We start from the raw sequence: 27645 nt of genomic DNA, 5'->3' as shown, positions 1-27645 counted from the left end.
AGGCCACACCGTGACGGGGTTCACACTTCACTTCAGTTCCGCCGTCACAGTGCCATGATAGTGACCGCGCATTTCGTTGAATACTTTTTAGTTTTTTAATTAACTTCACCTGGCCTCTTCTCGGTAGACTAATGTGCAATGTGCAAAGGGTGCAATGTCGTCTTTTAACCACACAGACCAACCGTTACAATCAAGAGGGACGCCGTTTCGCACTTTTGATAAAGTATTTAAGGGACAGAATTTAATACATGTTGTTTTACATAAATACATCAATTTAAGGGATACTGTGTTTAAGTGAGAACACGACGCTGAAGTTGGCATCCGATTCGGCAGTTATGGGGAAATTTAAGGGCAACTTAAAGCTTCTGATTCACAGCGTGTAGACCACATTGGACCAGGTGGTCCAGATCCAAAACCACTCTAATGTGGTCTACATGTGAGAACAGGAAAATCTCCCTTTATTGCGTTTTCACAAATAGAATAAAGCTTTCACAAATCTGAAACTGTGTTTTTAAGAATCTTTAGCCTCTCTAGAATAATTTAGTCCAGATATGACAAGTCTAGGTATACTGGTTTTGGATCTGGACCTGGTCTAATGTGTAAAACATATGAAAAAAAACTGTAAAATCTCCCTTTCTTGCATTTTCACAAATACAATAAAACTTTCACAAATCTGAAACTGTGTTTTTAAGAATCTTTAGCCTCTCTAGAATAAGTTAGTCCAGATTTGACAAGTCTAGGTAGTGGTTTTGGATCTACACCTGGTCTAATGTGGTCTACACGCTGTGAATCAGAAGCTTCAGAAGAAGTTTCCCTTAAATTTCCCCTTAACTACCGAATTGGAAGCTGCGAATCGGATGCAAACTTCAGCGTCGTGAAGAAGTCCCGATGCCATTGTCTAGCTAAACGTGTATACCTTAACCCTCAAAACATGGGATTGTTAAATTGAATGTCATTATTATAGCTTGTGTTTAATGTTCTCTGTATTGTGCCCAGTATGTCAAATATAATAATCTAATTCAAATTTACTATCTGTATATTTCTTTACTGTATGTATGATAAACCAAGCCCCACAGCATCAACACACCAACTTCCGAACTAAACTAAGCCAGTCCATGGATCATATGCTCAGTCCATGGGCTTGCAAAGACAAAGCCAGTAATTGGACAAAAGATAAAGACTGAAGCTGAAGATTCACATGGGCTCAAAAGAAAATCCGCCCTAAACCACAAGAGCCCTTAGGATCCTTCAGTACATTGTTTAGGAAGGATGTTCCCTTTTAACTGAGAGACTAGTTGATTCAAACAAGTCCCAGAAACCACATCTGAAACCACCATAATAATTAAAACAAACCAATTCCAAGCAACAAATTCCACCTCCTTTTGTCATTTGGGGGCAGGAGGTGGAATTATGGGAAAAATAACCCAGGACATAAATATCCTTCACCTAAAGTCACTGCAATCTCCATACAGTTTTACTTCATAAGAGGGAAGGCCGATGTAGTAACTAGTAGTTAAATGGCAACATCGGAAGCATGCCTTTGTTGATAAAAAAAAAAAGAAGAAAAAAAAACTGTATAATTTGTTTGTAACTTTTTCAAATAAACTATTTTGAGAAACCACAACCAGCCTGGTGCTGAACCACCTCCCTCAGGTTCAAAATGTGCTGTGGTTTGCTTTACCAGTTTAGCTAAACTGAAGAAAAAAGGAATAAATTCACAGGACTGACCAACAGGGTGACACATAGTGTCTATGCTGCAGGTTGTATCTTAATACGTAATGAGTTGACAGCTAAACAGGTCATCAGTTCACCAGAAATCTGTCACAAAACCACAGCAGGAAGAAACGCAACTTTCCCGTAAACAGCCCCTGAGGAAACGCCCACAGAAGGTGTTAACTCATAACTGACTTTAACTCTTTTATTAATCTGTTGCATTGTGGGTCTTTTTGATGCATCTATTCCAATCTGGCAATAAAATCCAAAGGGAAATAATGAATCTCCTATGATAAATACAGCATAATAATATTAGTAAAAAGAATAAAACTGAAGAATAAATAAACAAACATGTTTAACCAACGGCTTAGTATCATTTTCCTCCCATCCTGTTGTGTTACAGTTCAGAGTGAGGGTTATTGTTAGGAGTGGGAGAGCTGGAGGAGGAATCTGTCGCTTCTTCTAACACATCTTCTTCCATGTTCACCTCTTTCTCGTCCACCTCCTCCTCCTCTTCCTCTTCAGGAGTTTGCTGCTGGGCGGAGTTGGGTTCCTGCATGTCCATGATTTTCAGGAAGTCGTAGAATTTGACAGCAGGAGGCCAGCTATCCTCACCCAACAACCCTACAGAGACACACCAAGACAAAGATCTAGAATTACAATGTGCAATTTGAAACAGGATTTAAGATGATACTGGCCTTTAATCTGATGCAACAAAAAAGCACTTTGGGCCTTCATAGGTTTGTGTAGTAACACATGTTGCACCTGAAGTTAAATTTATAATCATGAAAAAACAACTCTGAATTCAACATTTACAAAGTAATCAAGATAATAGTTTTCTATGACTATTAAGATATTATATAATGCCAGAAAATAAGAGAAAGTGACAGATTTATTCTAGGAGTCAGCTTTGAAAAACTCATATTAGGCAATTGACAAGTCCAGTAGTCTAAAGCTTTTTTGAAAACTTGAAAGCCATTAGGTACACACGATGTATACACTTCCAGTCAAAAGAAGAGTTTTGGAAACTGCCTTTCGAGGTAACATAGTCCCAGGATGTGGAAACTTAAAGCCGGTCTGTGGTTTCTTCGCGGCGACTGTATGGAATGTGCTGCATGACAATATTTCGGTATAGATAGACGGAGACGAGTCACAGCGTGACCGCTGTCTTATCTTGGCCCTCACCTGCACAAACTACAGCGTTCAAAAGGTCAAGTTAATTGCTCCGGACAGTTGAGGTTTAAAGCCTCAGCACCTTCATTTAAAAGGGCTTTAACGTCCATTACACATGTAGCTGCTCAACTCAAAGCCCCCTGCACATACCTTTCACATTCCTCAGGCAGTAGAGCCACAAGCTGGAGCCTGTTTTGGAAACAGGTTAGTCTGCCTTTAACCTCTATCGAGCATATGGCTTTTTATGCCATGTGCCTAAATAAAGGAGATATACTGTAGGAAAGACTGTAGACATAGAGCTTTACATTTCCATAGGAGGGTAACTGTCACATCTTTTTTATCATTTCTTTTTCCATGTGAAGTCATTCCCATTTTTCTGTGAAAACTTTTAACAGACACATTGCTCCATCTTGTTTTGGAATTCTATTTTATCTCAATGGACACATAACCTGCCTCACTTTCTTTTCTGTCAGCTAAAAGTGAATGAAATCACATTTATAAGTCATCACAATTATTTGATGGCATTCCCTTATTGTATTCTTCTGAAAAATACTACGTTTTAATGGGCTATAATCAGCCTCTTCTAATGAGCTGACTGGGGTCATCGTGGAGGAAACTGGAAAGTCATCACTGCAGGTAGTCACCTAATCTATGTAAGTTAAGTAAGCAATCACATCAGATAAGAGCTTCATTGCTGCGGTTAAAAAAGTAATTATTGCGACTCCTGCTGCGTGAGAGATGACGACTTCTTCATTGCAAAGAGACCTACTGTAAATCCAAACTACAAAGTGGCCTGCCATGTCTGCTTTTGATGTTGCTCACTCGTTTGCTCGCTGTGTAAATTGTGGAGAGAAATTCTAATTTGTTCACAATGCAGACAGAATACTGACAACCAGAGTGCATAAAATACCAGGTGTAAATGTGAGAGTGTAATTGGATTATTCATTGCAGATGAAAACACATCCAGATGTAGACTGCATTTCAACAGCAGGCGCTAAAAGGGCCTTGCTGCTAAAGAAAACAAACTGAATGATAGTCATTTTGCGTTTCCCACCGTGGGCCAAGTAGCAAGTGAATACTTATTAATGTGGATCCAGTAACTTTTTGAAAGGATTTCTGAAAAAGGCGACATTGTGGGTTTTTTTTTTTTGCACACAAAAAAATCTGGCAAAGACATCCCATGATTTCCACTGTGTATTGGGATACAGATCTGGAGCCAGATGTTGGTCCAAATATTTCTAAACATGTTCTATTATTATACAACAAATAAGGTTTAAACATCCTGTGCTGTTCTATCATATTATATACTTTCCTATATATACTGCAGCTTTGTATTTCCTTAACTTAACTCTTTGCTGTCCAGCTCTTCCTCCGACTTACCTGCTGCTGACTCAGTCCCATCCTCGATTCTCTGCAGCCACTGTAGGACAGAGGGGGCCCCTATAGGCATGTTGGGGGGGTACTGGTAGATTTCACCCCCAGAGGGCAAATGGGTGAGGACCACAGCAGGGAGGGGAGGCATAGAGCCCAGGTATGACCCCAGGACAGACATACCAGCTGGAGTACGGCCACTGGAACACAGACCAACAAAATACATATATTATTCTAAAATAATAAATATATAGAAAATATCCATAAAGAATAAAAGAAACAAATCACAATAAGAGTGGTGTTTTTGTCTGTGTACATGATGAATGGCTGGAGCCATGTAGTAGGGTCATTCTGATGAATGACTGAAGGACTGATGTACGTACAGATGGATCCAGCAGGCCAGGTATGGCTCCATCCTCCGCCCTCCCAACTCTACCACTCTTCTCATCTCCTCCATCAGCGCCTGGTTCTGCCTTTGCCCAAATTCATCCTCTTCCTCTCCCACAAAGAGGAGCAGGAGGGCTTTGCCCAGGGAGAGGAAGGATGGCAGGTTTTCCACCGTCAGCTCAGGCTGGAGATGAAACGGAGACAAAAAGTTAGGAGGCGTTCAAATGTACACATTTTTCCAGTGATTTCCTCTGCAAGATAGATGTAGACGTAGAAGTAAGCACTTTAAAAGCCGACGGTTCAACAACAACCAAAATAAAATCAAGATTTAGAGAAGATTTGGCGATAGCTTATACAAAATCAGCACAAAGGCCAGTTTCTGCTAAATATCTGAGATTTACACATCAGTGATTTTTGCCGTTTATTGCAGCTGCCACACTAAACTGCAGTGATATCAAACCCGCTTGTGAGCGTCAGCACAAAGTATGTTAGAGGCAGCAATTATTTCACTGATTACATCCCTCTTCATTCAGTCCCTAAGCGACTTATCTTCTTTAGAAATTCTGCTTTGAACTGGATAGACTTACTAGACCTTGACCAGACCTTCCAGTCTTGATAAAAATGAGGAAAAAAAGTGGCACCTAAAAAAGCATTTTTTTTTTTATTGTTTAGACTTTTCATCCAAAGGGCCCTATTGTTCAATGAAAAAGAGTTTCCCCAGTAGGATTTAGACCTCCGACCACGGTTATTACACTTCAACTATTTCCCTTCACAGCACCAGAAACTAATTTGCAGCCAAATTCTGCATTGAAGATAGCAGTTTCCACACGACTGCATCATGAGCGAATGAAAACGCAGATGTGACGCATTACTCTGCCCTTGGATGTATTGAACACACCGTGTTCAAACCCTGTGGATCCACATATGGAGTTTGTTATCTGTGACATACCGTGAACGATTCAATCTTGGCTTTCACAGAATTCCAAGAAGTCATCATTTATTTACGCCAAGACATTGGGACTTAATTTTGGTTTAGTTTGAACTGTTAACCAAACAATTGTAAAGTATTTGGTTAGTATTTCCCAATGCATTACACAGAAAGACAATTGAGCACATGTTTTGATTCACCAGTGGATGCAGCAGAGCAGTGTTAATGTGTGAGAGCAGCTCTTCAGCAGAGTTGGACACAGGCAGCGCGGTAGGATGAGTGTGTGTCCTCCAAGATGGAAACACCAAGACTGCAGGAAGGTCCACAGTGTGCTCTGCTGCCCTGCACAGAAAACACACAACTTAAATAAATATTTATACCGTTGCAGGTCAAACATTTAGCACAGTTTTAAGACTATTTATTAATGCAAGGGTATTTTACCCTTTACAAAATGTAATCACATGTTGACTGAAGTGTCATTTCAAAGCCTGACTGAATTTGAATTATCTTTGATCAGCTGCTAAGGCTTCCGGAGAATTACCCTTTAAAAACAAACCTCAAACTGGAATTGAAAGACTGAAATTAGAGCGGTTACCATTTCTCTGCGAGCCCATCTGTCAGCAGTCCAGTCAGCACCTCTCCTCTCAATGACTTTGCTGCTTCAGTAAACAGTGGTACACCTGGCAAGACAGAGCAACATCACCATAACAAATCATTATATGACAAGGCTCATGGATAAGGTTGGTTATATTCCATATGTTTCTTATTGTCAACATGAAAAGAACAAAACTAGCAGTGTGTGTATCAAAGCCTGATATATCTTCTAGCTCTGTGCCATACAGCTCCATTGGTGTCCAAAAACTATTAAAAACACATCAATGAGCAATGCAGTTGCAACAAAGTGCTATGATCCTTCATTACCATAAATAATAAATACTTTTTTAACTGAATCACACATTCAGCATCCTGCTGCCAGAAACACTCACTAAGACCGAGATCAGACTGACTTTAAGACCGTCGACACAGTGGGGTGCCAATGCAGAAAGAAACTAAATAAGTTGAATCTGGCTTCTTTTGCCCGAACCACAACACGCCGACCTCCAGCAAGGCACCACAGTCGCCAATCAGATACGTGCAAGCACACATTCTCGGTAGACTACTTCATAACATGAACCCCTGAATTTCCACGGTTTACCTCGCAATCGTAAATAGTTGCCACGCTGTTTAGTTTTCTAAATTGCTATGCAGTGTTTTCGGGTCTGAGAAGCCTGTGATCTCACATATCTCTTATTCAAATGGGAATTCCTGGATGCTGTTTCATGTCTCACTGGTACCTGAGGCAACATGTCCCCACAAACACAGATGTTTTCTGGCCTGAACTCCCAGTGACACTCCAAATGAAAAATATACAATAACACCAGCCTTATACTTAACCTTTTTAACCCTAACCCTGAGGCACAGTTGCTGTATCCTTTAAAAAGTGAATTAAGTCCTGATTTTTATTTCAGCTATTGAGGCATCCCTTATTAGAAAATGTCAAAAGGTCATCATTAGCCAATAATGTGCACTGATTCATGCGTCACAACAACACATACAATTACAGCATCCTACCTCTGTGTGTTTCAAACAGTCCCAATACTCTGTGAGGCGTATAGCCTGCTAGCTCTGGGTGAGGCACTTCCTGAAGGAATGATGTCACTTCTTCTTGGCTAGACAGTAGCACAGGAGAAGCTGGGTGGCTCCTGGTTAAAGAGACAAATAAGCATGTGTGCACAGACACACACACACACACACACACACACACACACACACACACACACACACAGACACAGACACAGACACATAACTAAATAATATAACAATGTATGTTACTGTTGTGCCTGTACTGTATGAAAGGCCTGGTCCAGGTTAAAGGCTATATATGTACATCTTATAGCTATTCAAAGAGAAGGACTACAACATTTCTCTTTTTGCTCTAAGGAGACACTCATCAGTCAAAAGACTTGATGACATACAAGCATGGAAGTCTCTGGGGGATTATAGGACAAAAAATCTCCTGAATTATAGAAAAGATGACAGGCCATTAATATAAACGATTTCAAAAAGTTTGTAAAAGTTCCTCAACGTTGATTTATATTCCCCCGCTGTTTCATGTGGCCAAGCGTATATCCGAGCGTGCTTCGTGTTATTTTCTTTGCATCATTCTGATACAATCTTATCTCATGTTTTTTTGGTTTTTCTTTTTTGTAAAAACAAACTACAGGAAGTGAGATGAATTAACAGAGAAATTTATCTTTTAAGATAAAAACAGATGTTAAGGTTTTCTTCTGGGGACATAATTTGAAGTTGGAAAAAAGGTAATAACTTGCAATATACTACAGAAAATCGCAATATGTTTAAAATCGCAATAATATCGTATGATGGTGCCTCTGGTAATTTCCACTCCTAGTCTAGGGCCAAGCAGAAATAACCATATTGACAGCACTATGACATCATTGCTATTTTCTCTCCCTGCAGAGTCACAGATGCCAGTATTTAACAGTTTCCACAGGCTGAGTAGTACTCCCCATGATAGGTGAACTGAACTGGATGTGTAAAATTCTCATTTAAAATTGTCAAGAAACAAAATTTTCTTTAATACCAATTACCTTCTTGCTTGCAATGTTTGTTTATTTTAATGTTCCATAATTTGGATTGGAAGAGCACTTAGCTGAATGTAAGACTATAATATATCATGATGTAATTCATCTCCTGATTTCAAAATAATTTCAAAGACAAATTCATGTCTGTGGATTCTTAGAAAACTCACAGCATGATGAAGCGATGCAGCGCCTCAGTACCCAGCATGCCTCTGTAGTGCTGGGCCGTCTCCTGGGGGCGGAGCAGTAAGACGCTGGGGAAGGCCGTGATTGGCGGGAATGGGATCGGAAGGGAGCTGGCCGGCTGAGCAGCGCATAGGTCGGTCCACTCTCCACAGTCGACCGCACTCATCTGGACCTCGGAATCTGAAGAGATTCATTCATCAGGTAAACATCAACATCAAGTCATTTTAAAACTCGTCAAATTTGATCATGTCTCGAAGTAATCTCCTCCAACTCCAGAACTTATCATCATCATGTTTCTCAGTTTTCTTTCTCAGTATCAAAGTAATCCAGTGACAGTAACTGTTGTCTGTGCCAGTTTGTCAAAATATAAACATATATAGGCTGAAAATCAGAGCTCAAGCTGTAGCATAACTAACTAAATGACTCCATGGAAACATTATACTTTCTGTTTACATCCCCCAAAGATCCCAAATTATGGGAACTGTAGTTCCAAAACTTAAGAGTGTGATTATGCCCCAACTTGAAATAATACAAAGAAAAATATAAAGAGTTACAAAATCCATTAGTATTAAAGTTTCTGTGGCTCATCATCATGTTATATTCCTGGAATACTGACACTCTCCTCTATTCATTCATATACATATGTTTGCCCTGTTGTTGAAAATCTGTCGACATATAGAGAAAAAAGTCAGCAATTTAAAATTGCGCCCGGGGGGAGCAGTTGTCTCAGTTTTGTCTGAGGGGGCCCACAGTGTCAGACTGCCATTAGGACTCTGTTCATGCTGCGCCCTCCTGCTTACCTGTAAGACCCTCTGCAACGTCAATGAAGGAGCTGAGAAACGCCATTGAAGCAGCATCCCCTGGAGGTGAAAGCAGAAAATACAATTTCTTCCATCCACATGTATTTCTACTTTGAAATTCATATTCATTTGCTTCCCCTCCTTGACAGGACAGTAAGGAGAGTGTGGCTTACATTTGAGGTAGAAGAGTGCCACTGTCAGGCTGCTTTGAGCTACTGCGGTGTGGAAGTTGTCAGAGGTTAGTTGGGTAATTGAGTCCATGTCCGGCAAGTTGCCTCGATTTTCGTAGACGGACGCCGCAATTTCATCGTCCAAATGGCCTGGAGGTAGACACAGAAACACATAAACACGCAGAAACGCTCTCATTTCTTCCTCCTCACCCCTCCTTCACTCCTTAACTTATCTCTCTTATTCAGTCTTCTACCCTCAGGTCAGAGACACAGGCCACTCTCATTCAGGACTAAGAGAGCCATGTTGAGTTTCAGGGCTACATCCATCCAACCCATGAATAGCTGATCAATGTATTTACTTAATCATTTATTTATGTATACATTTTTTCATAGTTTTTTATGTTATTTATCTTCATTTTTCATGTATTGTGCTTTGCAAGTTTGTACCTTCTGACTGCTGGTATGTGATGTGTGTGGTATATTGTATTGTGTTTCTGAGTATGTGAACTGCACAAGCGAACTGTGAACTGTGTGACTGTGTGAAAATGTGAACTGTGTCATGTTGTTATGTGTTGTATGTGGATTAAACACACACTGATGCTCTGCACAAATGAAGTTCCTAACGGGTAAAGAAGTGAACTGATTCTCTCCATTTTACCATCAGACACTTACCAAAATGGGAATGCTCCTCCTCGTCCTCCTCTTCATCCTCTTCCTCTTGATTTGTAAAGAGCTCCAACACCTCATCAAGGTCGTTCAAGGTCAAATATTTCACCTCTGAACTCTCGAAGCAAACACGCACACACAAAAAGGTAAAACACACATGGGGAAAAAATAATAAGTAATCTTATTTTGTACGTACTGTATGTATGAGAATTATACCTTCTCAGGCAGCCTGTAAGCAGCATTGTATTCATCGGGGGTTTTCACTGCGGGACTCTGCCTGACACACACACACACACACACACACAATATTAATAATTGAAAGCTATAACAAGATTAAATACAGCAAAATAAATGCTTAACACCCCACCAATGATGATGTATTCAGATTCCTGCCCATATATATATATATATATATATATATATGCATATGTGTCTGTGCCTCTTACCTGTGTACAAGCAGCAGCAGTGCAAGACCACGGAGCCTCCAGGCCAGAGTGGTGGCTGTGTCCAGGTCCAGGTGTGCGGTTGTGGGACGAGAGAACAGGAAGACCTGGGGGGTCTGCTGGTAGGGGAACTGAGGGGGCTGGACCGAGGAGGGGTCGTTGTAAACCTCAGACTGGGAGTAGAGAGACACATACAATAATGTACAAATGAATACATTATATTCACTGTTGCTTTTTTAGATTGTTTTCTGACTTGCTTCACAATCAAGACGCAAACACGTTTATTTGGGATTTAAAGTGTGCAACGTCTAAGTATAGGCAGAGCTGACAAGATTTGTTTGATTGATGGAGTAGTCGATCAACAGAAAGAAAATTGTATAAGCAAACTGCCAAACATCGACTGGCTCCAGTTTTGACAAATGTTTTTCTTTTTCATAGTATGCCGAGATAGAGAACTTTTGTTGTTTTTCAGGCACAGATATGACACATTCTGCCCCAAACACATTAGAGCTGTATTTAGGGCTGAAGTTAACAATTATATAATAAAATACTCACAACATCATTTCCTAAAGCTCAACATAATGTCATCTAACTGCTTGTTTTGTCCACCCAAAATATATTCCGCTCACTACCAATCAGACAAAAGCAGCTAATTAAAAGCTGGCCGGTGGCCTGGTTATCTAGGGGTTAATGTTACGACCATGAACCACTGCACGCCCAACCGGGGACCTACAGTATGTTGCATGTTGTTCCCCATCTCTCTCTCTCTCCCCTCATTTCCTGACTGACTAATCCAGTGATTCCCAACCATGGGGTCGGGACCCCTTAAAGGGGCCACAGGACAAATCATGTCACTGAACGATCAACAGGACAGAAAAGCTAGAAAAACATGGTTCTGCCATACAATTTTGCTCTGTTTTTGTGAATGGAACATTTTAATAAAACATGGGGGGGGGGAATCATTTTGTAACTGGTCATAACAAGTACACATATGCAACCAGGGGGTCAAAAGTAGACATTGCTTTGTTTTAAGGGATCACAATGCGGAAAACAGACTAATTGTTTCGGCTCTAGACATAACTCTAAATATAAAAAGTACACAGTATTGCACCGTGGCTCTATATTTCCATCCTACTTACCACCAGTGGAGTCTCCATGAGCTGCAGAAAGGAGTGGAGGCCGAGGGTGGACAGGGGTTTCCTCATAAGGGTCAAAGGACACGTCATCGGGATCACAAACCCACTGTGAACTCTACAATGGAGGAACCACACTCGAGACGAGTGAGACAACTCATTAACACTGAAAAACAGATGGAGAAGGAGACACACAGTAAATTCTTTTTCTTGTAAATATCACTTCTCAGCTTTCAGGGGTTTGATGACGCATTTAGATTTTTTTCAGACTGCCTCAACATCACCACATGAAATGAATAAAACAGATGTTTTGAGACAACAAATGTACTACGGCAGGACAACTTTTTCCTAGAATTTTCCTGTTGAGTTGGCAATGCAGTTTTTGACGTGGCACGCGTCTGACAGAAACCCAAATCACTTCATCTTGATGACTCTACAGAAGTAATCGAACCATTCTTCCAAAAGATATTTCTGCATTTGATGTTTTTTGATGATGGTCTTCAGAGAAAAGAAAGGAAAAAGGAAAAGAACCTACCCTAAGTGCTTCAAAACTGGGCCTCCAGTTATAAGGATGAACTGGTATTTGGATCCGTACACATACGCTGTCTCCATCAACGATCTGTGCTCTAAAGTAACACAATCAGCAGAAACAATACAATTAATTTGATTAGTCATTAAAGTCAATCAATCAGACAATCTTTGTCTCCACGCCAATTTACAAATTACGATCCATGAGTCAATTAATCAGCAGCCAGATCATCTCCATCACTGACATTTTGCCTCCGTGTATCCATCCTCTCCTTCTTTTTCATACCTTGTGTTCCCAGACTGCGGACGTAACCCAGCACGATATCCTTCTTCCCTCTGGCTGCCTTCTCCATGGCCAGCAGGTCAGTGTCTGTGTGAACGTACTTGACCTCTTCACGCAGAATGGCACTTGAAGAGGAAGACAGAGAGACAAAATCGCCATTTTCATCTAACTGCCAATTACATCTTAAAGGGCAAATCTGGTGATATTCTGTATTTTTATTGTGAAAAGACCAGAACCAAAAATGTGTTAGTCTCTCTATACTTTTTGACTTCTCTACCCGGTCTGTGGCTCTCAGATCTAAGCTCCTACACTACAATACTATTGGTTCCTACAGACGTAAATCCTTTAAAACAGCTAATGAATATATAGCGTCATTTGTTAAAAGATGCTGAGTGATTTCCTTTAAAAGCTGGTCACGGTAGCTTTTTTTTTTTTTTTAGCAAACACTACTCAAACAGGAGTGCATTTGTAAGCAACTATTTTCTCCTAAATCAATACTAAGTTTCAGTCATCGAGCAAAACCCAACTTCTCCAATGTGAAGATTTCTGTTTGTCGTTGTTTTACATCATTGTATATTAAATATATTTGGGTTTTGCACAGTTGATCAGACAAAACAAGGTACTTGAAGATATCACTTTGGGCTTTGAGAACTTCTTATGAGTATTGTTTTTTGCATTTTGTAGATTAAATCTGTTAATCGATTATGGTCATGGTATAGGTCATTAGTTGCAGCCCTAGTAACTTCCTCTTTGAACATTGTGCTGAAAGGTTCTGAAATGTAGCACATAAGCACAAAGTCTGTAAACATTGACCTGTTGGAGTCTGCAAGAGATGTGTCTAGCTTCAGAAGTAATGTTATACTGTTAAACCATATTAACACACAACAAGGACTGAAAGTTAAAGCCGCCTCACACAACTGGGTTGCATTATAACTGAGGGAGTGTTGCTTACTTACAACAGGACTTCAGAGACTATGGAGTTGACGTCAAACACAGTGTCCAAATCAAAACCCAAGAACTCTTTACCACCCCTGGCAGAAAGACATGGGCAGAGTTATAGAAAGATTAAAGAAAATGCCAATACAATGCATTTAGTACCTGTATATCACCCATGTCTATTGTGACAAATACACTCAACAGCTCCCACTACTGCTGTACTCCACACATCCCACCTGAACAGAAACGCTGTGTGCAGCACCCGCTCTTCTGTGCAGTATGCGTGAACCAGTTCTTTATTGCAGTTGACCTAAACAGAAAGGACAAAAAGATACTGAACTGTCCACATCTTGAAGTTAATAGAAACTTTGAGCTTTGATGTTAACTTCTATGACAGATGGAGCACACATAGCACCGAGGACTACAGTTACCTTGCCAACCAGTACTCCATAATCCTGCAGAGCATCAGCAGACTTCTCCAACTCCACCAAGAAGAGAGAGATGGTTGGAGAGACTGGAGACAGAGAAATACTGTTGATTACTGGGTTAAAAGGCCTTAAATACCCCATGGATTTAGCGGGGAACTGTTGCGTTGCATATTGACAAGTCCCTGGACCTTTGATGTATTTAAAAACTACTTAAAATGGCAATACAAATGTGGAAAAGATTGTGTAAGGCCTACCTTGATGCTCGAAATAGATAAACATCATCTTCCCCGAATGCAATTTCTCATAGAAGTCTGCAGCTGTGTATTCCATCAGGTCTGATGTGTTCGCTTTCTCTGTGCATCCTCCTGACTTCATCCACAGCAGGAAAACAGCAATACACATCCACATCATGGAGATCAGGCTCTTTGGTGCTTTCTGTGGGGTGGGGGGATGCAGAAGTGGTATTGGCTTCGATGAATAAACAGAAAATAACTATACTGTCTGTGTATAACTGTCAAAGACATGTAGCTAGACACTCATGATGAAAATGATCCCAAACAAACCAAGGAAGGGTAACAATATGAACACTCACTATTAATTCACATGACCTGCACTGTGTAATAGTGTTGAAAGGAGCAAGCAGTAAGAGAAAGATGCTAGCTCGTTACCTGAGAAAGTCGAGGAGGGGGTTAAAGTTCAACTTTTGTCTTTCCAAGTGGCACAAACGTTACAAACCACAGTTAAAACCGGGATGAAAGGAGATGAAGACATTATGACGCTAATTATAAGCAGCAGCTTATCCTACGAGTGTAAATCCCGAAGAAAGTCCAAAAATGGCGCTTTCTGCTTTAGTTAGGAGAATGTTAATGCTAACGTTAGCTGGTTCATTAGCTAGGCTTGTTAGCTGCCTACTGTTGGATGGTTGTCCATGGCTTTATTTGGCTAGCTAACGTAAACCGCTACGAATTTAAAAGATGTCGGCATATGTCAGTGGAAGGTGTAAGTTAACGTTAAACCACTGAAAAAGCAAGGTTATTTTTCACCAAGCCCCACAATAAAACTTGAAGAATGTGTCATGGGAGAATGAGTCTGACGCTCTTTTCGCAAAATAGCGTCAAGATAGTGGAGTTGAAACAGTACTTCCTGTTATTGTTTTAAAATAAAATACTTGTTACGACGTTTGAGTAGTGCATGCCACTTTCATAATAAACACGAAAAATATATTGTAAGAATTTGTAGCTGGTGATAATACAACTGTTTTACAGTTATTCTAATGGTATTCCCAAATGTGGCTGTTCCGTGCACGCTAGGAAAAGTGAGACTACATGTACGCCAACTTTTTAAGCTTTTATTTTGAAGGCATCACCACTTTTCTGCAACTGTGGTTATTGCTCGCTAACTTGACGTAAATATTTGCAAATTGTTTTGACGCGTTTTTCTCTGCGAGATACGCCTATTTGATTCATTAAGCGAATAAGATCAGGGAACAGTTTTGACTTATAGAAATGTCCAATCACAAGCACATAGAGGGCGGGCACTGCCACATCTGACATCATCATAAACTAATGGAGTGAGAAAGCTATGGAGGTTGGGCGGTAGGATGAGCCAATGACACAGCGATTAGGAAAGTGGGTGTGAGGACTCTGGTGATTTAGCTAGGAAACTGGCTAGAATCTGTGGCTCCGGAGTCAGCTGTTTCCCAAGAAAATGAGCCTGGTGTTGAGCCAAGATGGTGGCCTTCGATACCCTAGTTTCACTTTTAAATGAGAGCTACGGGGGCGGGTCTAAACCTGCATCACAGCTGATCTGGAGGTCCCCCCCCCCTTAAATTGTTTTTTTGCAGAGAACAGCTTTGCAGAGATTCACAGGGGGACCTCTTGTTTTCGTTCTCTCTTTCTGGTTATTTTTAACCTAGCGCTTTTTTAAACTACAACCCGTTTTTCCTTCAGTCCAGTATCGGATTTAAACACCAGCAGCTTCACGATGCCACTTCTTTTCAGAATAAACTGCTTTAATCGCAATTTTTCACCCGAGTACCCTTATATTTTTGTCATCCACTGTGAATGTAGCCCAGGTGTGACCAGGTTTTAGTGTTTTCGCCTTCACAGCATCCCATGTGTTAGTGCGAGCCGTCAGTGGAGATGTTTTCGGCAGGAGAGGAGGTTAATTCCCATTTGTTTACCTCACTGAAGGAGTCATCTGGAGCTGCAATCTCCCCAACATTGGAGCTCAGTCTAACTACCGTCTACATCGTCCTCTACTCCTTCCTGTTTGTTTTCGTTTACCTGCAGCTCTGGCTCATTTTGCACTACGGACACAAGCGCTTCAGCTACCAAAGTGTGTTTTTGTTTCTGTGTTTGCTGTGGGCAGCGCTGAGGACGACCCTCTTCTCTTTCTACTTTAAAAATGTGATGCAGGCCAACCAGCTGCAGCCTCTGGCCTACTGGCTGCTCTACTGCTGCCCCGTCTGCCTGCAGTTCTTCACACTCTGCCTACTCAACCTCTACTTCACCCAGGTAGTGCTACACTCTGTGTGTGTGTGTGTGTGTGTGTGTGTGTGTGTGTGTGTGTGTGTGTGTGTTTTATTACACACTTGCTTTGGCAATCTAAACGTCTTGTTTCCCATGCCATGAATTGAATTGAGAGAGGTGTGTGAGTCAGGGTGTACAGGTGCGTGTTTGTGTGTGCATGACCTGATTTAATTAAACAGCTGACATTGCAGTTTTGTGTTCATCGTAGTTATGTGATTACACATTTAACACACACAGATGGTACTGCTTTCCTATTCTATTGTATTCTATTGACTCCTTTGCTGGATTCCTATTATTCCAAGTAGGGCTGGGCGATACGGAGAAAATCAGATATCATGATATTCTTGACCAAATACCTCGATATCGATATTGCGTCGATATTCTAGGGTTGACAATTGGTGCTTTAACAAAATATCTTCACACTTAGATTTTAGATAAATAATCATCAGTAATGTGGACATAATGTCTAAGTGGGGAAAAAGCAAATAATAGAACAGCTAGAACAGTCTGGTAAGTTCAGAAAAGTACATCACTTTACTGTAATGCAGCCTTTAAAACCAGGAAAAGAGAAGACTTCTGTCATATCACGATATTACGATATCCAAAATCTAAGACGATATCTAGTCTCATATCACGGTATCGATATAATATCGATATATTGCCCAGCCCTAATTCCAAGCCAAGGTCTTCAATTCCTTGTCACCCACCACCCTGTGTGCAAAAGCTCTTAAAGGATGATTACCCAACTCTAGTAAAAAAGTGAACTGATTTAACAACAATGTATCACAATTTGTCACGCTGAATTTGCATTAAACACATGCCAGTTGTCATTTTAGCAAAGATAAAAGACCAGCTAGTAAAAAAACTTCAACTCCCATGAGGCTTTGACGGTGCTCGTTGGATATGTTTGACATTTTTCATTATTTTCTGATATTTTATGGCCCTATATGATTAACTGGTTGACAATGATAAATAATCATTAGTTGCAGCCCTGGATTAAATCGAATAAGTATTGGGATTTTTAATTTAGAATAGGTATGAGGCCTCTGTGTCAAAGCAGTGTGGTTATCTGGAAATAACACATAACCTTAAAGAAGTGGTTGGACATTGTGTCAACATTGAGTCTCGTCATCACTGTGAGGTTTCCAGGCAACCAGCAGGGACTCCAGGAAGTTGCACTCGGCTATGAAATAGTCCAGCACATTGCCCCCTGTGCGAAAGAAATGAGTTAGTGAGCTTTAGATGTGCTGGTAAGTGTATTTGGTTACCTTTAGACAAAGCAAGATTTACAGTCTTAATGCTAAGTTAAGCTAGCCGTCTCACAGCTCTAGCATCATACAATATGGACAGACATGAGAGAGGTATCAATTTTCTCATCTAACTTTTTTTTGGGAGCATTTCTGTCTTTAATGAATAGGACAGCTGAGATATGAAAGGGGAGAGACATGCAGGAAACCGTCACAGGTTGGACTCGAACCCTGGACCTTCTGCATCGAGGAATAAACCTCTATATATGTGCGCCCGCTCTACCAACTGAGCTAACCCGGCCACCTCATCTAACTCTTAACTTTAAATTCAAGTTGTTGCTTAGAGTGTTTCTGTAATAGTCAACATTTCTTCTTTCACAAATGGGTAAATGTGGTCATCATCGGCCTACATGTTCCATAGTACAGTGGGTTGACTGACAGCCTTTTTAGGTTGCTGTTGGTTTGAAAGCTCTGCACATCAGTTCATGTCCGAGGGTTAGAGATCTCCCAGTAAAAGCATGTCTCATCAAGTCCCAGCCTCCATTGATGCGTTTCATTCAATAAGTGGACGAGAGACTCAAGCAAATGACCCTGTCAGCAGCGGCATGTTCTCACATACTGTGTGTGTGCATGGTGTGTATGAAAGAAAGAGAGGGACACAGCTGGTCAGTTAACACCTGCCCACTCCAAATGCCAAAGACCTGTTCGTTCCAGAAAACACCTACACTGGGACTTTAAACATCTACACACTTTGGGACTTTCAGTTGTTAATACCACAACAGTTAAATCACTGTTTCAAAGGAAAATGTATCTCAGTCACATAAAGGGGTGTCAGAAGAAAGGAAGCTTGTTAAACTGGCTGAGTGGACATAATGAAGCCAAGGGTGTCATATGACTGCTGAATAAACACTGTTGCCCATCAGCTGATCTGCGACCAGTTAAAGCATGCAAACTAAACTCCCTTTGAATAAAAATGAACGTAGGGATGGTGGAAACAGCTGCCTTTTTCCTTTCCACCATTACTAACCAAATGTTGTTCTTCCATGTCATTATTGGTTTAAAAGTATGTGTCTCTATCTATGTTAGGAAGACCATATGACTGGCCAGCGCAACGAGCAAACTTTTCTTACTTGTGGTTTTGTGTCTAGCCGAGTCAGACCTCAGTAATAGATCACATTCATATTTTTTTCCGGCAGTAGAAATTTTGACCATCCTGCTGCATCACTTGCTCAATCAGCATGTGTAGTGATTAGATCTGTGATAAACTTTAAGCCTCACTGACTGATCAAAGTCTACATTAGGGCTGCATTTAAGGATTATATTTATCATTGATTGATTGTGACTAATTCATATTGCTTGTTTTATTCAACCAGCAGACCAAGCCACAAATATATTCTATTTACTACCATATATGACAAAGTAATGCATCAAGCTTTATAGTTGTGAAGCTGGGACCAGAGAACATTACCCTTGTCCTTGATAAAATGTCTGAAATGATTTTTCGGTTAACAAAATAGTTGATCAAGTTATCGATTTATATACTGTACTCATCTTTTTTTTTAAAATGTTTTAGTTGTTATACGTGTGCTTAAAGTGCATAAAGCACCTACAATTTGCTACAGGTCTCCCCGAACACAGGCACAGAAAATCTGTCTTTTAGCAAAGTTTGATTAATAATTACTTCAACCAATGTCACAACACAGTTCCTGCATTAGTGCTGAACAGCACTGTTTAATGTTGAACTCACTGAAAGGGATAACTGGCATGAGCAGAACACTGATATAACATCATGCCACTGTGACACAGCCTGCCGTCTGACACACACACACACACACACACACACACACACACGCTTGTGTGGAAATACTTGTGTGTAGTGTTTTCTGATGAGTCAGGCATGACTCCTGACCTGTGATTTACTTCCCCCCGTTAGTACATTTTAGCTCCTTCGAACTACAGAAAGTAATAATGGTAATGTTTAGTTTCATTCTTTCTCATTCTCTATGTAATTTAGCTATACATTTTCCTTAGATTTTTGAGGCATGCTATGGTGCACCTAAAGTATGTAATCCGGTCATGTTCTGTTGGCTGGTTGCTTCATTTCTAGGTTACAAATTACCTTCTTCTGGCCTACATTCACACACAAAAGGTGGACCATGTTAAACAATAATACCAAACCTCTGTGGCTATGGCAGCTATCATATATCAAAAATGAATCATTATCATGATTAATCTGAGTCTGACAGATAGGATAAAGTGGATGTTTTTACTGCTAGCATGTTAGCAGCTGGTACATAATAGGTAGTTTTTGTTTGGATTGTCTTGACTATTTATTTGATCATTATCATAGCTAGTAACAGGCCAAATTACACTTTATTTTAAGAGCCAACAGCATATGTTCTCATATACTAATTAGTGCCTCCTCTAGGAAGGCAAATTATACTCACTGTGTAGAGGCTGCTGGGAGCTCTAACTTGATACAAGTGTATTAGGCCATTCTGGGCTATGTTGCAAATCATTGAGCAGGACTGCTTCATGACAATATTAAATTTACATCAGTTAGATGAAGTAGGTTAGGTATTTAATTCAGTGGATTAGCCAAAACCAGACGTTTTTATGTGGATATTTTTCTACAAACAATTCTTTAAATTGAATTTTCCAAAAATGTACTGCATCATGATTACTGTGGTTTTTTATACTAGCATATTCCTATGATTATTCTCAAACAAATAATTCTGCGTGTATACATACACACTATTATAGTGTGGATTCTTGCTCGGCCCTCTTGTTTTTCTTGCCCTGTTTGAATATATGCTTCATAAGCATGTGTGTGCCTGTGTACTTCAATGACACACAAGAATTTCGTCAGGCTCTGTTGAGTTCACACTCTTCTCCTAAAAAAACATCTTCCTTTGCTCTCTCTTTCCTTCTATCTTATCTTAAACGTGAATTGTTTAAATACCATACTGGGATTATGAACATGACTATGTAAATATGTATCACATGTACATCACTGTATGTGTGTGATGATATTTGTTATACTTTTCTTTGTTTAGGTGATGTTTAAGGCAAAAGCCAAGTATTCACCAGAGCTCACCAAATACAAGTAAGCTTGCCCTTTATCATTATTATTTCTTATGTAACTTGCCGTTTCCGATTTGTTGTGACATTTTTATCAGAAATGATTCTAAAAGGAACTGCCCAGATCTACTTCTAATAACATGCAAAACTCTTTTTGTCCTTTCTGGTTAGACAGAAATTCAGAATATGGTTTTATAATTTTAACAGCTACCGTCCTTCCTTTCCACAACCACTCTTTCTTTTCTTTCTTCTCTCTCTCTCTCACACACACACACACAGTTGGTTTGCAGCTTCGACACCATGAATTTTAATTAGTTGTTTATGAATAAAGTCACATTGTTTTACCATCCTCTGTATTTTTTTCTCTCTTTCTCTCTCCAGGGTTCCTCTGCGTTTGTTCTTCCTGTGTCTCAGTATATTCTTTCTGGTGGTGAATTTAACTTGTGCATTGTTAGTGCAAGGAGCTCTGCAGCGCTCTGAATCACCGAGGTAAACAAATATAATAATGTCACATTTAGCCCCCGCAGAACAGTTCTACATGAGTGTCTTAAGTTAATAACCTTTATGTGTCCAGTGATGGGGGTATCAGACATGCGGTCCTGGCCCGGGTCTTGATCAACGACAGTCTGTTTGTCCTGTGTGCTGTCTCTCTGGCCGTCTGCATCTTTAAGATCGCCAAGATGTCCTCTGCCAACGTTTACCTGGAGTCCAAGGTAGCAATAAAAAACATGCATGCGGCAATTCGTTTACTCAGGCAAAGTTCTTGTACTAATACTGCTTTGTGTTGAGACAAAATTAACACCAATATTATTTTGTTGGAGAAAACCATGTCGGACAGCACACAGGTTAAGAAGCCCTTCACACAAATAACATTAGCATAAGAAAAACAGCATCAGCAAATATAAAACTCCTGCCGTTTGCCTGCTGCAAACAAGACACTCATTCTGGAAATTAGTAACATTAACATGAACTTCCTGGCGGCTGTGGCTCAGTGGTAGAGCGGTCGCCTGCCAGTTGGTAGTTCGATTCCTGGCCCTGCAGTCCCATGTCAAAGTGTCCTTGGGTAAGACACTGAACCCTGAGTTGGCCCGAATGCTGTGCCATCGGAGTGTAAATGTGTGTGAACGTTTATCTGATGAGCAAGTGGCAGCCTCGGCCACAGTGTGGGAATGGTGAATGGTTCCTGTACTATGTAAAAGCGCTTTGAGTAGTCGTAAAAGCGCTATATAAAAACAGTCCATTTACATTTACTTCCTGTGGCTTAATATCAAAATATACCAGACACTAGCTGTATCTCAGATGTAATTGTATGTTATTTATTTATGTAGGCATTTCTTACTCACCAATTTCTGTGCAAAACTGTCCACCATCTTATTAAAATCCAGACTCCTGACCAGATCACCAGAGGCTTATAACTAATTCTGCACTCAGAGCAGAAAGGGATATTAAACGCTTTTCACGCGTTACTTTTGCAATTTGTCCAGTTTATGGCACAAAAAATACTTATTTACTGATCACTAACTTAATATTTTTTTTAAATAACCAGCACCACTGGCAGTAATGGTGAATCATGATTTTTATCATAATGTAGACATGTGTATGTCCCTCAAAACTCAATTCCTGGCCTATAGTTTGTCATTTTGGTCACGGAGAGGCCTCAGTCATTTGGTGGATCACATCTGTGGCCCACATCTGACATTCAATTACAGGCCAATAGCCGACTGATGCATGACTTGTAATAAAGCACAGTTACTCTTCCACCAGGGAACATCAGTGTGCCAAGCTACAGCAGTAGGAGCTGTGGTGATCCTGCTCTACACATCCAGAGCCTGTTATAACCTGGTGGTGGTGGCTCTGTCCCCACAGGACAGACCCAGTCCCTTCAACTACGGCTGGTACAGCGTTTCTGATCAGGTACTGCACCAAGTGTGTTCTGTTTTAGATGGAAAACATGCTTTTATTTAGCCAGACACCCAGTGACGAGAATGTGGACAATCCATTTTGGGAAATTTGGGAAAGCAGTGCTTAGTAGGGTAAAAGGCTTTGTTTGGCTATAAATAACCATGTGTATCTGTGTGTCCTGACCTATATCATGGCTCAGGCCTTGAGACAGACAGCCCATTTTAAAGGGTGTGTGTGTGTGTGTGTGTGTGTGTGTGTGTGTGTGTGTGTGTGTGTGTGTGTGTGTGTGTGTGTGTGTGTTGGACATGAAACACCAACAAACACCAACTGTGTGTACGTGTGGGTATAATTTGACATATTCTTTAATCTGTCAGTTAATCTGTCAGTCTAACATCTCAACATTATTCTTTCTGTCCCTTCCCTGAGCATGTGTCAATAAATGTGTGGACCGTGCGTTTTACCTGTTTTCATGTTACATATAGTAACTTAGTTTACATCACAGTAAGAAATACACACACTTTCCTTTTTAAATTTAGCATCATTAAATAGTTGTTTGCTGTTTCTCCCTGCTTCCAGGCCAACCTAAGCTAATCGCACCTGATTCTAACTACTAATTAGTGCGCAGACATAAGAATGGTACACATTTTCTCATCTAACTCTCAGGAAGAATGCCAATAACCTTATTTCCCAAAATGTGAAACTATCTTTTAAGGTTGCCATACTCACGAGACAAGCAGCATTGATAGTGTAAGATATAATATGTGCAGTCATACGATACACACGAATACGACACATGCTGAACTGTTTGTTCAGTTGTTTAGTGTGTTCAAGATTCTGGTAATGAATTTAACGCATCATACATTGTGTTTGTGTGTGTGTTACAGGCCGATGTGCAGGAGATCAGCGGGGAAGCCTACGTTGTGTTTGGGATCATTCTGTTCTTCTGGGAGCTGCTTCCTACAAGTTTAGTGGTGGTTTTCTTCAGAGTCCAGAGACCCAACCAAAACCTGGTAAAATAACATGTTAAAAGTATAAATGCCAGCAATAATCTGTCAGACAAACCTGTAAACTGTAAAGTATTATGAAGCTTTAACATCTCTATAACTCTCAGACTCCAGGAGGGATGATCAACAGCCACAGTTTCAGCTCCAGAGCATATTTCTTTGACAACCCTCAACGGTATGATAGTGATGACGACCTGTCAAGAAGCATCAATAGTAGGACTGATCGGACCAGGTGGGCACATACCCAAGCACAAATACAGTCTTTTAAGCTTTGTATTGGAAGATCAATACCTTGACTACTAAAATGACTTTTGATTGATGTCTCTTTTCCTTATCCTCCTCTCCCTTCTCTCTTTTCTTTAACACCTCCTTTCAATCCTTCTCTCAGTCTCCTCTCCACCACTCCCCAGCTGGGTACATCCAGTTGGTATGGCTCCATCCAACGTAACGGGACTCTAGCTGCGGGTGTTGCGTCCGCCCAGCAACCGCCGTCTTCCACGGCCCCCCTCCTCTTTGCCTACGGAAACATCCAGAGTCACAATCACCACCATCACAACTACTACTCCACCCCGCAGAACAACTACCACCATCATCATCACAGTAACTACTTTTCAACGCCACAGAATTATTACTGTGGGTCACAAACATATTTCTGCACCCCACAGAATTAAGCAGGGTCCATCCTTAAGATTGAAAAAGACTAATAACTAACAATTTCTTGCGTTTGTGTCACCATTTTGCTTCCCCAGATACATCAAAGCAGGTACTTTTGAGTGATATTCTGAGCCATTGCTCTGGACCAGTTTGGGCCTAAAAATTGGTGCACCTATTTATTCCGGAGAAATGTGGTCGCATCAATAACTGGGAAGTTGCTGTGGCATGACAAACTGCTTTTTTAGAACATCACTCTCTTTAAATGGCATGTATGGACCAGAATAAAGGCAAGCGCAGGCCATGGACCAGAGTTTAGCACTAATTTGGCTAATACATCTAAAACTGCAAATACCAAACATTTCTCTTGTTAAATGTTTTGGTCCATTATAATTTCTAAGACTGGAATCATCAGGGACCAGACAATCGTCATGCTCATTATCCTTTGCTTGTAAATTTCATCCAATTGTGCTTATATGGAACATACCATTCTGCTCAGACCGGAGCCATGTAGCGGGTTAGCTAACATGGCTAATGCCGAAGCTAGTCTGTCAGTTGACAGTTCTGGACACAAAGACGTTATATTCACTCGGAATTTGTTGTTGCATTGTTATTTAGGTTGTCATAAATTGGGTTGTGTGATTGTTTTTGATGGGCACACGAAAAGGGTAATCTTGGCGGGAAAGGATGGATGCTGGCCTGCTAGCTTAATGCTCGATCCTCATAAAGGCTTTTCCGTCAATGGAAACCAAAAGCCTCTACAAAAGACATGTCATGGTGTTTCTCCTGTCTGGTTATGACAGGAATTAGCAGTTGCTAATTTGCCATTGGCTGTTGTAGCAGTGAGTGCTACCTTATAGCCAACGCTAACAGTTTACTTAAACTCAATCAGTTTAACCAGGACAATTCTCAGCAAAACTGTATTTTAAAAAGCTAATCAAACTTCCATCCATCACAGACTTGTAATATTATCTAGTTCGTGGCAAAACATTTTTTGAAACGGTGATTGTTAATTTTGGGGCCACAGAAATAGAAAGTTTGACAAACACCGTTAAGACTTTAGCCTGCCTACTCAGTACTGGATTTGTGTTTAATAGTTTGACATTTAAAATAAGCTTATTACAGTTTTCATAACTGACTATCATCAAAATACTGGTCAGTTTATTTCAGTGTTCACAAGCATCATCCATATAAACTGCTTACAGACGCAAAATATATGTGAAGCTTATATGTAGCTGTAATATGCATGTTATTCTCAATCTCAATAGCACAAGCTTGGTCAATATGTAAGTGTGTGAAAAATGTAACATCTAACAAATGCATTTATGACAATTAGTGGAGGAGGAACAGTTTTAACAGATGACTAATAACCAGCTCAGGCTTCAACAAAATCTGCTCAGTTACAGGAACGTGCCACTGCTGTTGGATTATATTAAACAGCAGCCAAATCCAGGTTTCCTTTCCCATACTTATACAATCAAAACTATGTGAAACCCTAAAACAGGGAGTGCCATACTGTAAAGTTGCTGAATGTTTGGGATTAAAAACATTTATTTTACTGGGCAGTAGCATTATCAGTATCATTTGGAGACTAAAGCATTACAATGTTACCTACATTCAGTAGAAATCAGACCAAGGATTGCACATTAAAAATGTCTCTAAAACATATGTTTGACCAAAAACCTTTCATGTAATCAGAACCTCTGTGAGTTGTGAGGCAACAATTTGCACTTAGTTCACCTTCAGAAAAAAGGCTTTGGACCTGAATGTAGGATTTCATCTCCTAATCATTGTCTGTGTTTGAGATAGGAAATATCAATGTGCCATCCCATTTTGTCATAATACTTTAATTCTTAAGAAAAATATTTTTGCACAAGAAATGGTTGGATGATGTGTTTTTAATTGTGTGTCAAGTTAATCAATTTCTAATCCATGTGTTTTGAGTCAGTTTATGTGCAATTTTAGAGTTTTTGGGGTTTGTTTATAATTATTTGACCCAGTTCTCAGACCAAAATCAGTGTACATATCAGTGTCAGGACTGAATGAAAAAATGCTACCCAACTAAAAAGCTAGTTGCATTACTTGTATCAACAAGTTTCACAGAACACTGAAGTACAATGATGGAAATAAGGTTGTTGGGTCCAGTTGTTCGCCTATTTAAGAAAAATTAACATCTGCACATCTGCAGTGCATGCTTCTAACATCAGAGTGCAAGAACTCAGTCATATTTTCTTTCCAAGGTGATATAATTTATGTAGAACATGTTGCTCTATCTGCTATAAAATGGCAGTGATAATTATTTTATGAATTGTCTCATGTTAAGGGTTGTTTTATCCGCGGCCATACTGAATGTAACCTATTGTGTGATAGATCACTAACTATGTATGCAAGAAAAGCACTACCATGTTGAAATAAAGGCCTACTGCACTGTTTTTAAAACAAAAGTGAACCAGAATTTGTCTATCGATCACCCTAATTTTTCTCGTTAAACTTATCATAAATATGAATCTATAAATGTTGAAACATTACACAAAAAAGGTAGTTTACTGCCCTTTCTACCTCTGCAGTCAGATCAGTACGTCACAACCACATTAGAAAAATCAAACCACTGCTAAATGTGCACTATGCACATAAATGAACTCCTGCAGCTGATCATGTGGCTGAGTTTACCAGTTAACAAATTTATGAGGAACATCCGAAATTAAGTCAAGACAGCAGCTGGCCAGCTCACTGCAAAACATGGCCAAGTTGTGTAACTGTTTCCTGAGACAAACACACGTTAGGCAAAGGAATCCACAGACAGAGAGATTCCCTGCTCTGTGCTGTATCTACAAACATTCACAATAATTGATCATTTATTTTTCCAAAAAAAAAAAAAGAAAAGAAAAATTTACAAATCAACACATTCTCAAAGTCTGAATAATTTCACACAGCATGAAAACAAATTTAAATGTCAGTTTAGAGTGGCGCCACACAATACTGATAAAATAACCTTAACTGTGTTGAATATTGCAATTGTGACAAGTGTTTTGAATTTTTCAGCAAAGATGTGTTCTCCATCTTTGAGGTAACAACAAAGAATGATGATTTTGATCACTAAGTGTAAATAATGTCCAGAACCCTGACTTGAAAGAAAAGAAAGATCCTGGTCAAGCCTGCATTGAGATTTTTTTTTATAATTTGTATATATTAGATATTATCAACAACCCAACCAATGACCCAAGGAGAAAAAAAAAAATCACCTGTTGTATAAAACCCTGGGTGTCTTTCTAAAACTGCCTGAGCTCAAAGTTTTAGGTACAGCCTGTGGTTTTCATAATATCTCTTAAATTAAAGCATCCCATATCTGTTCTGCATTTTGAATGGTTCAAAGACAAAACAGTTTTTAAATAATTCAAAACTGTCTTTTTAAAAAGGCAGACATATTTTAAAAAAACACACCAAT

At 39.9% G+C, this 27645-nt stretch overlaps 2 protein-coding genes across 6 annotated transcripts; one reads left to right on the top strand and one right to left on the bottom strand.

Annotated features, from left to right (window-relative positions):
- Positions 1-1566: 1566 nt before the first annotated feature.
- On the bottom strand, positions 1567-21289 carry txndc16 (thioredoxin domain containing 16). Of its 4 annotated transcripts, none has more exons than XM_031291876.2 (21): positions 21204-21289; positions 17403-17525; positions 14039-14219; positions 13788-13870; positions 13593-13666; positions 13377-13451; positions 12424-12545; positions 12145-12235; positions 11616-11775; positions 10480-10649; positions 10250-10310; positions 10040-10151; positions 9371-9517; positions 9198-9257; positions 8382-8577; positions 7184-7314; positions 6168-6252; positions 5773-5914; positions 4641-4828; positions 4267-4457; positions 1567-2337 (listed from the first exon to the last, which is right to left on the bottom strand). In XM_031291876.2, the coding sequence occupies exons 2-21, from the start codon at positions 17445-17447 to the stop codon at positions 2111-2113; spliced, it is 2541 nt and encodes an 846-aa protein (XP_031147736.1). In that variant the 5' UTR covers positions 17448-17525; positions 21204-21289; the 3' UTR covers positions 1567-2110. The 4 variants fall into 4 exon arrangements, with proteins under 4 accessions (XP_031147736.1, XP_035854478.1, XP_031147737.1 ...); XM_035998585.1 differs by having other exon boundaries at positions 10250-10307; XM_031291877.2 differs by lacking the exons at positions 17403-17525; positions 21204-21289 and adding an exon at positions 14453-14932.
- gpr137c (G protein-coupled receptor 137c) lies at positions 15417-26647 on the top strand. 2 transcript variants are annotated; one of them, XM_031291903.2, is made up of 9 exons: positions 15417-16300; positions 20619-20668; positions 21025-21132; positions 21218-21356; positions 22408-22557; positions 23430-23555; positions 23657-23781; positions 23938-24149; positions 24299-26647. In XM_031291903.2, exons 1-9 carry the CDS (start codon positions 15926-15928, stop codon positions 24361-24363), a joined length of 1350 nt encoding a protein of 449 aa, XP_031147763.1. In that variant the 5' UTR covers positions 15417-15925; the 3' UTR covers positions 24364-26647. The 2 variants fall into 2 exon arrangements, with proteins under 2 accessions (XP_031147763.1, XP_031147762.1); XM_031291902.2 differs by having other exon boundaries at positions 15421-16300; positions 23938-26647.
- The last annotated feature ends 998 nt before the right edge of the window (positions 26648-27645 follow it).

This window comes from Sander lucioperca, chromosome 24, assembly GCF_008315115.2.
Source record: "Sander lucioperca isolate FBNREF2018 chromosome 24, SLUC_FBN_1.2, whole genome shotgun sequence".
NCBI lineage: Eukaryota > Metazoa > Chordata > Actinopteri > Perciformes > Percidae > Sander > Sander lucioperca.
This window is presented reverse-complemented; position numbering and strand designations above follow the sequence as displayed.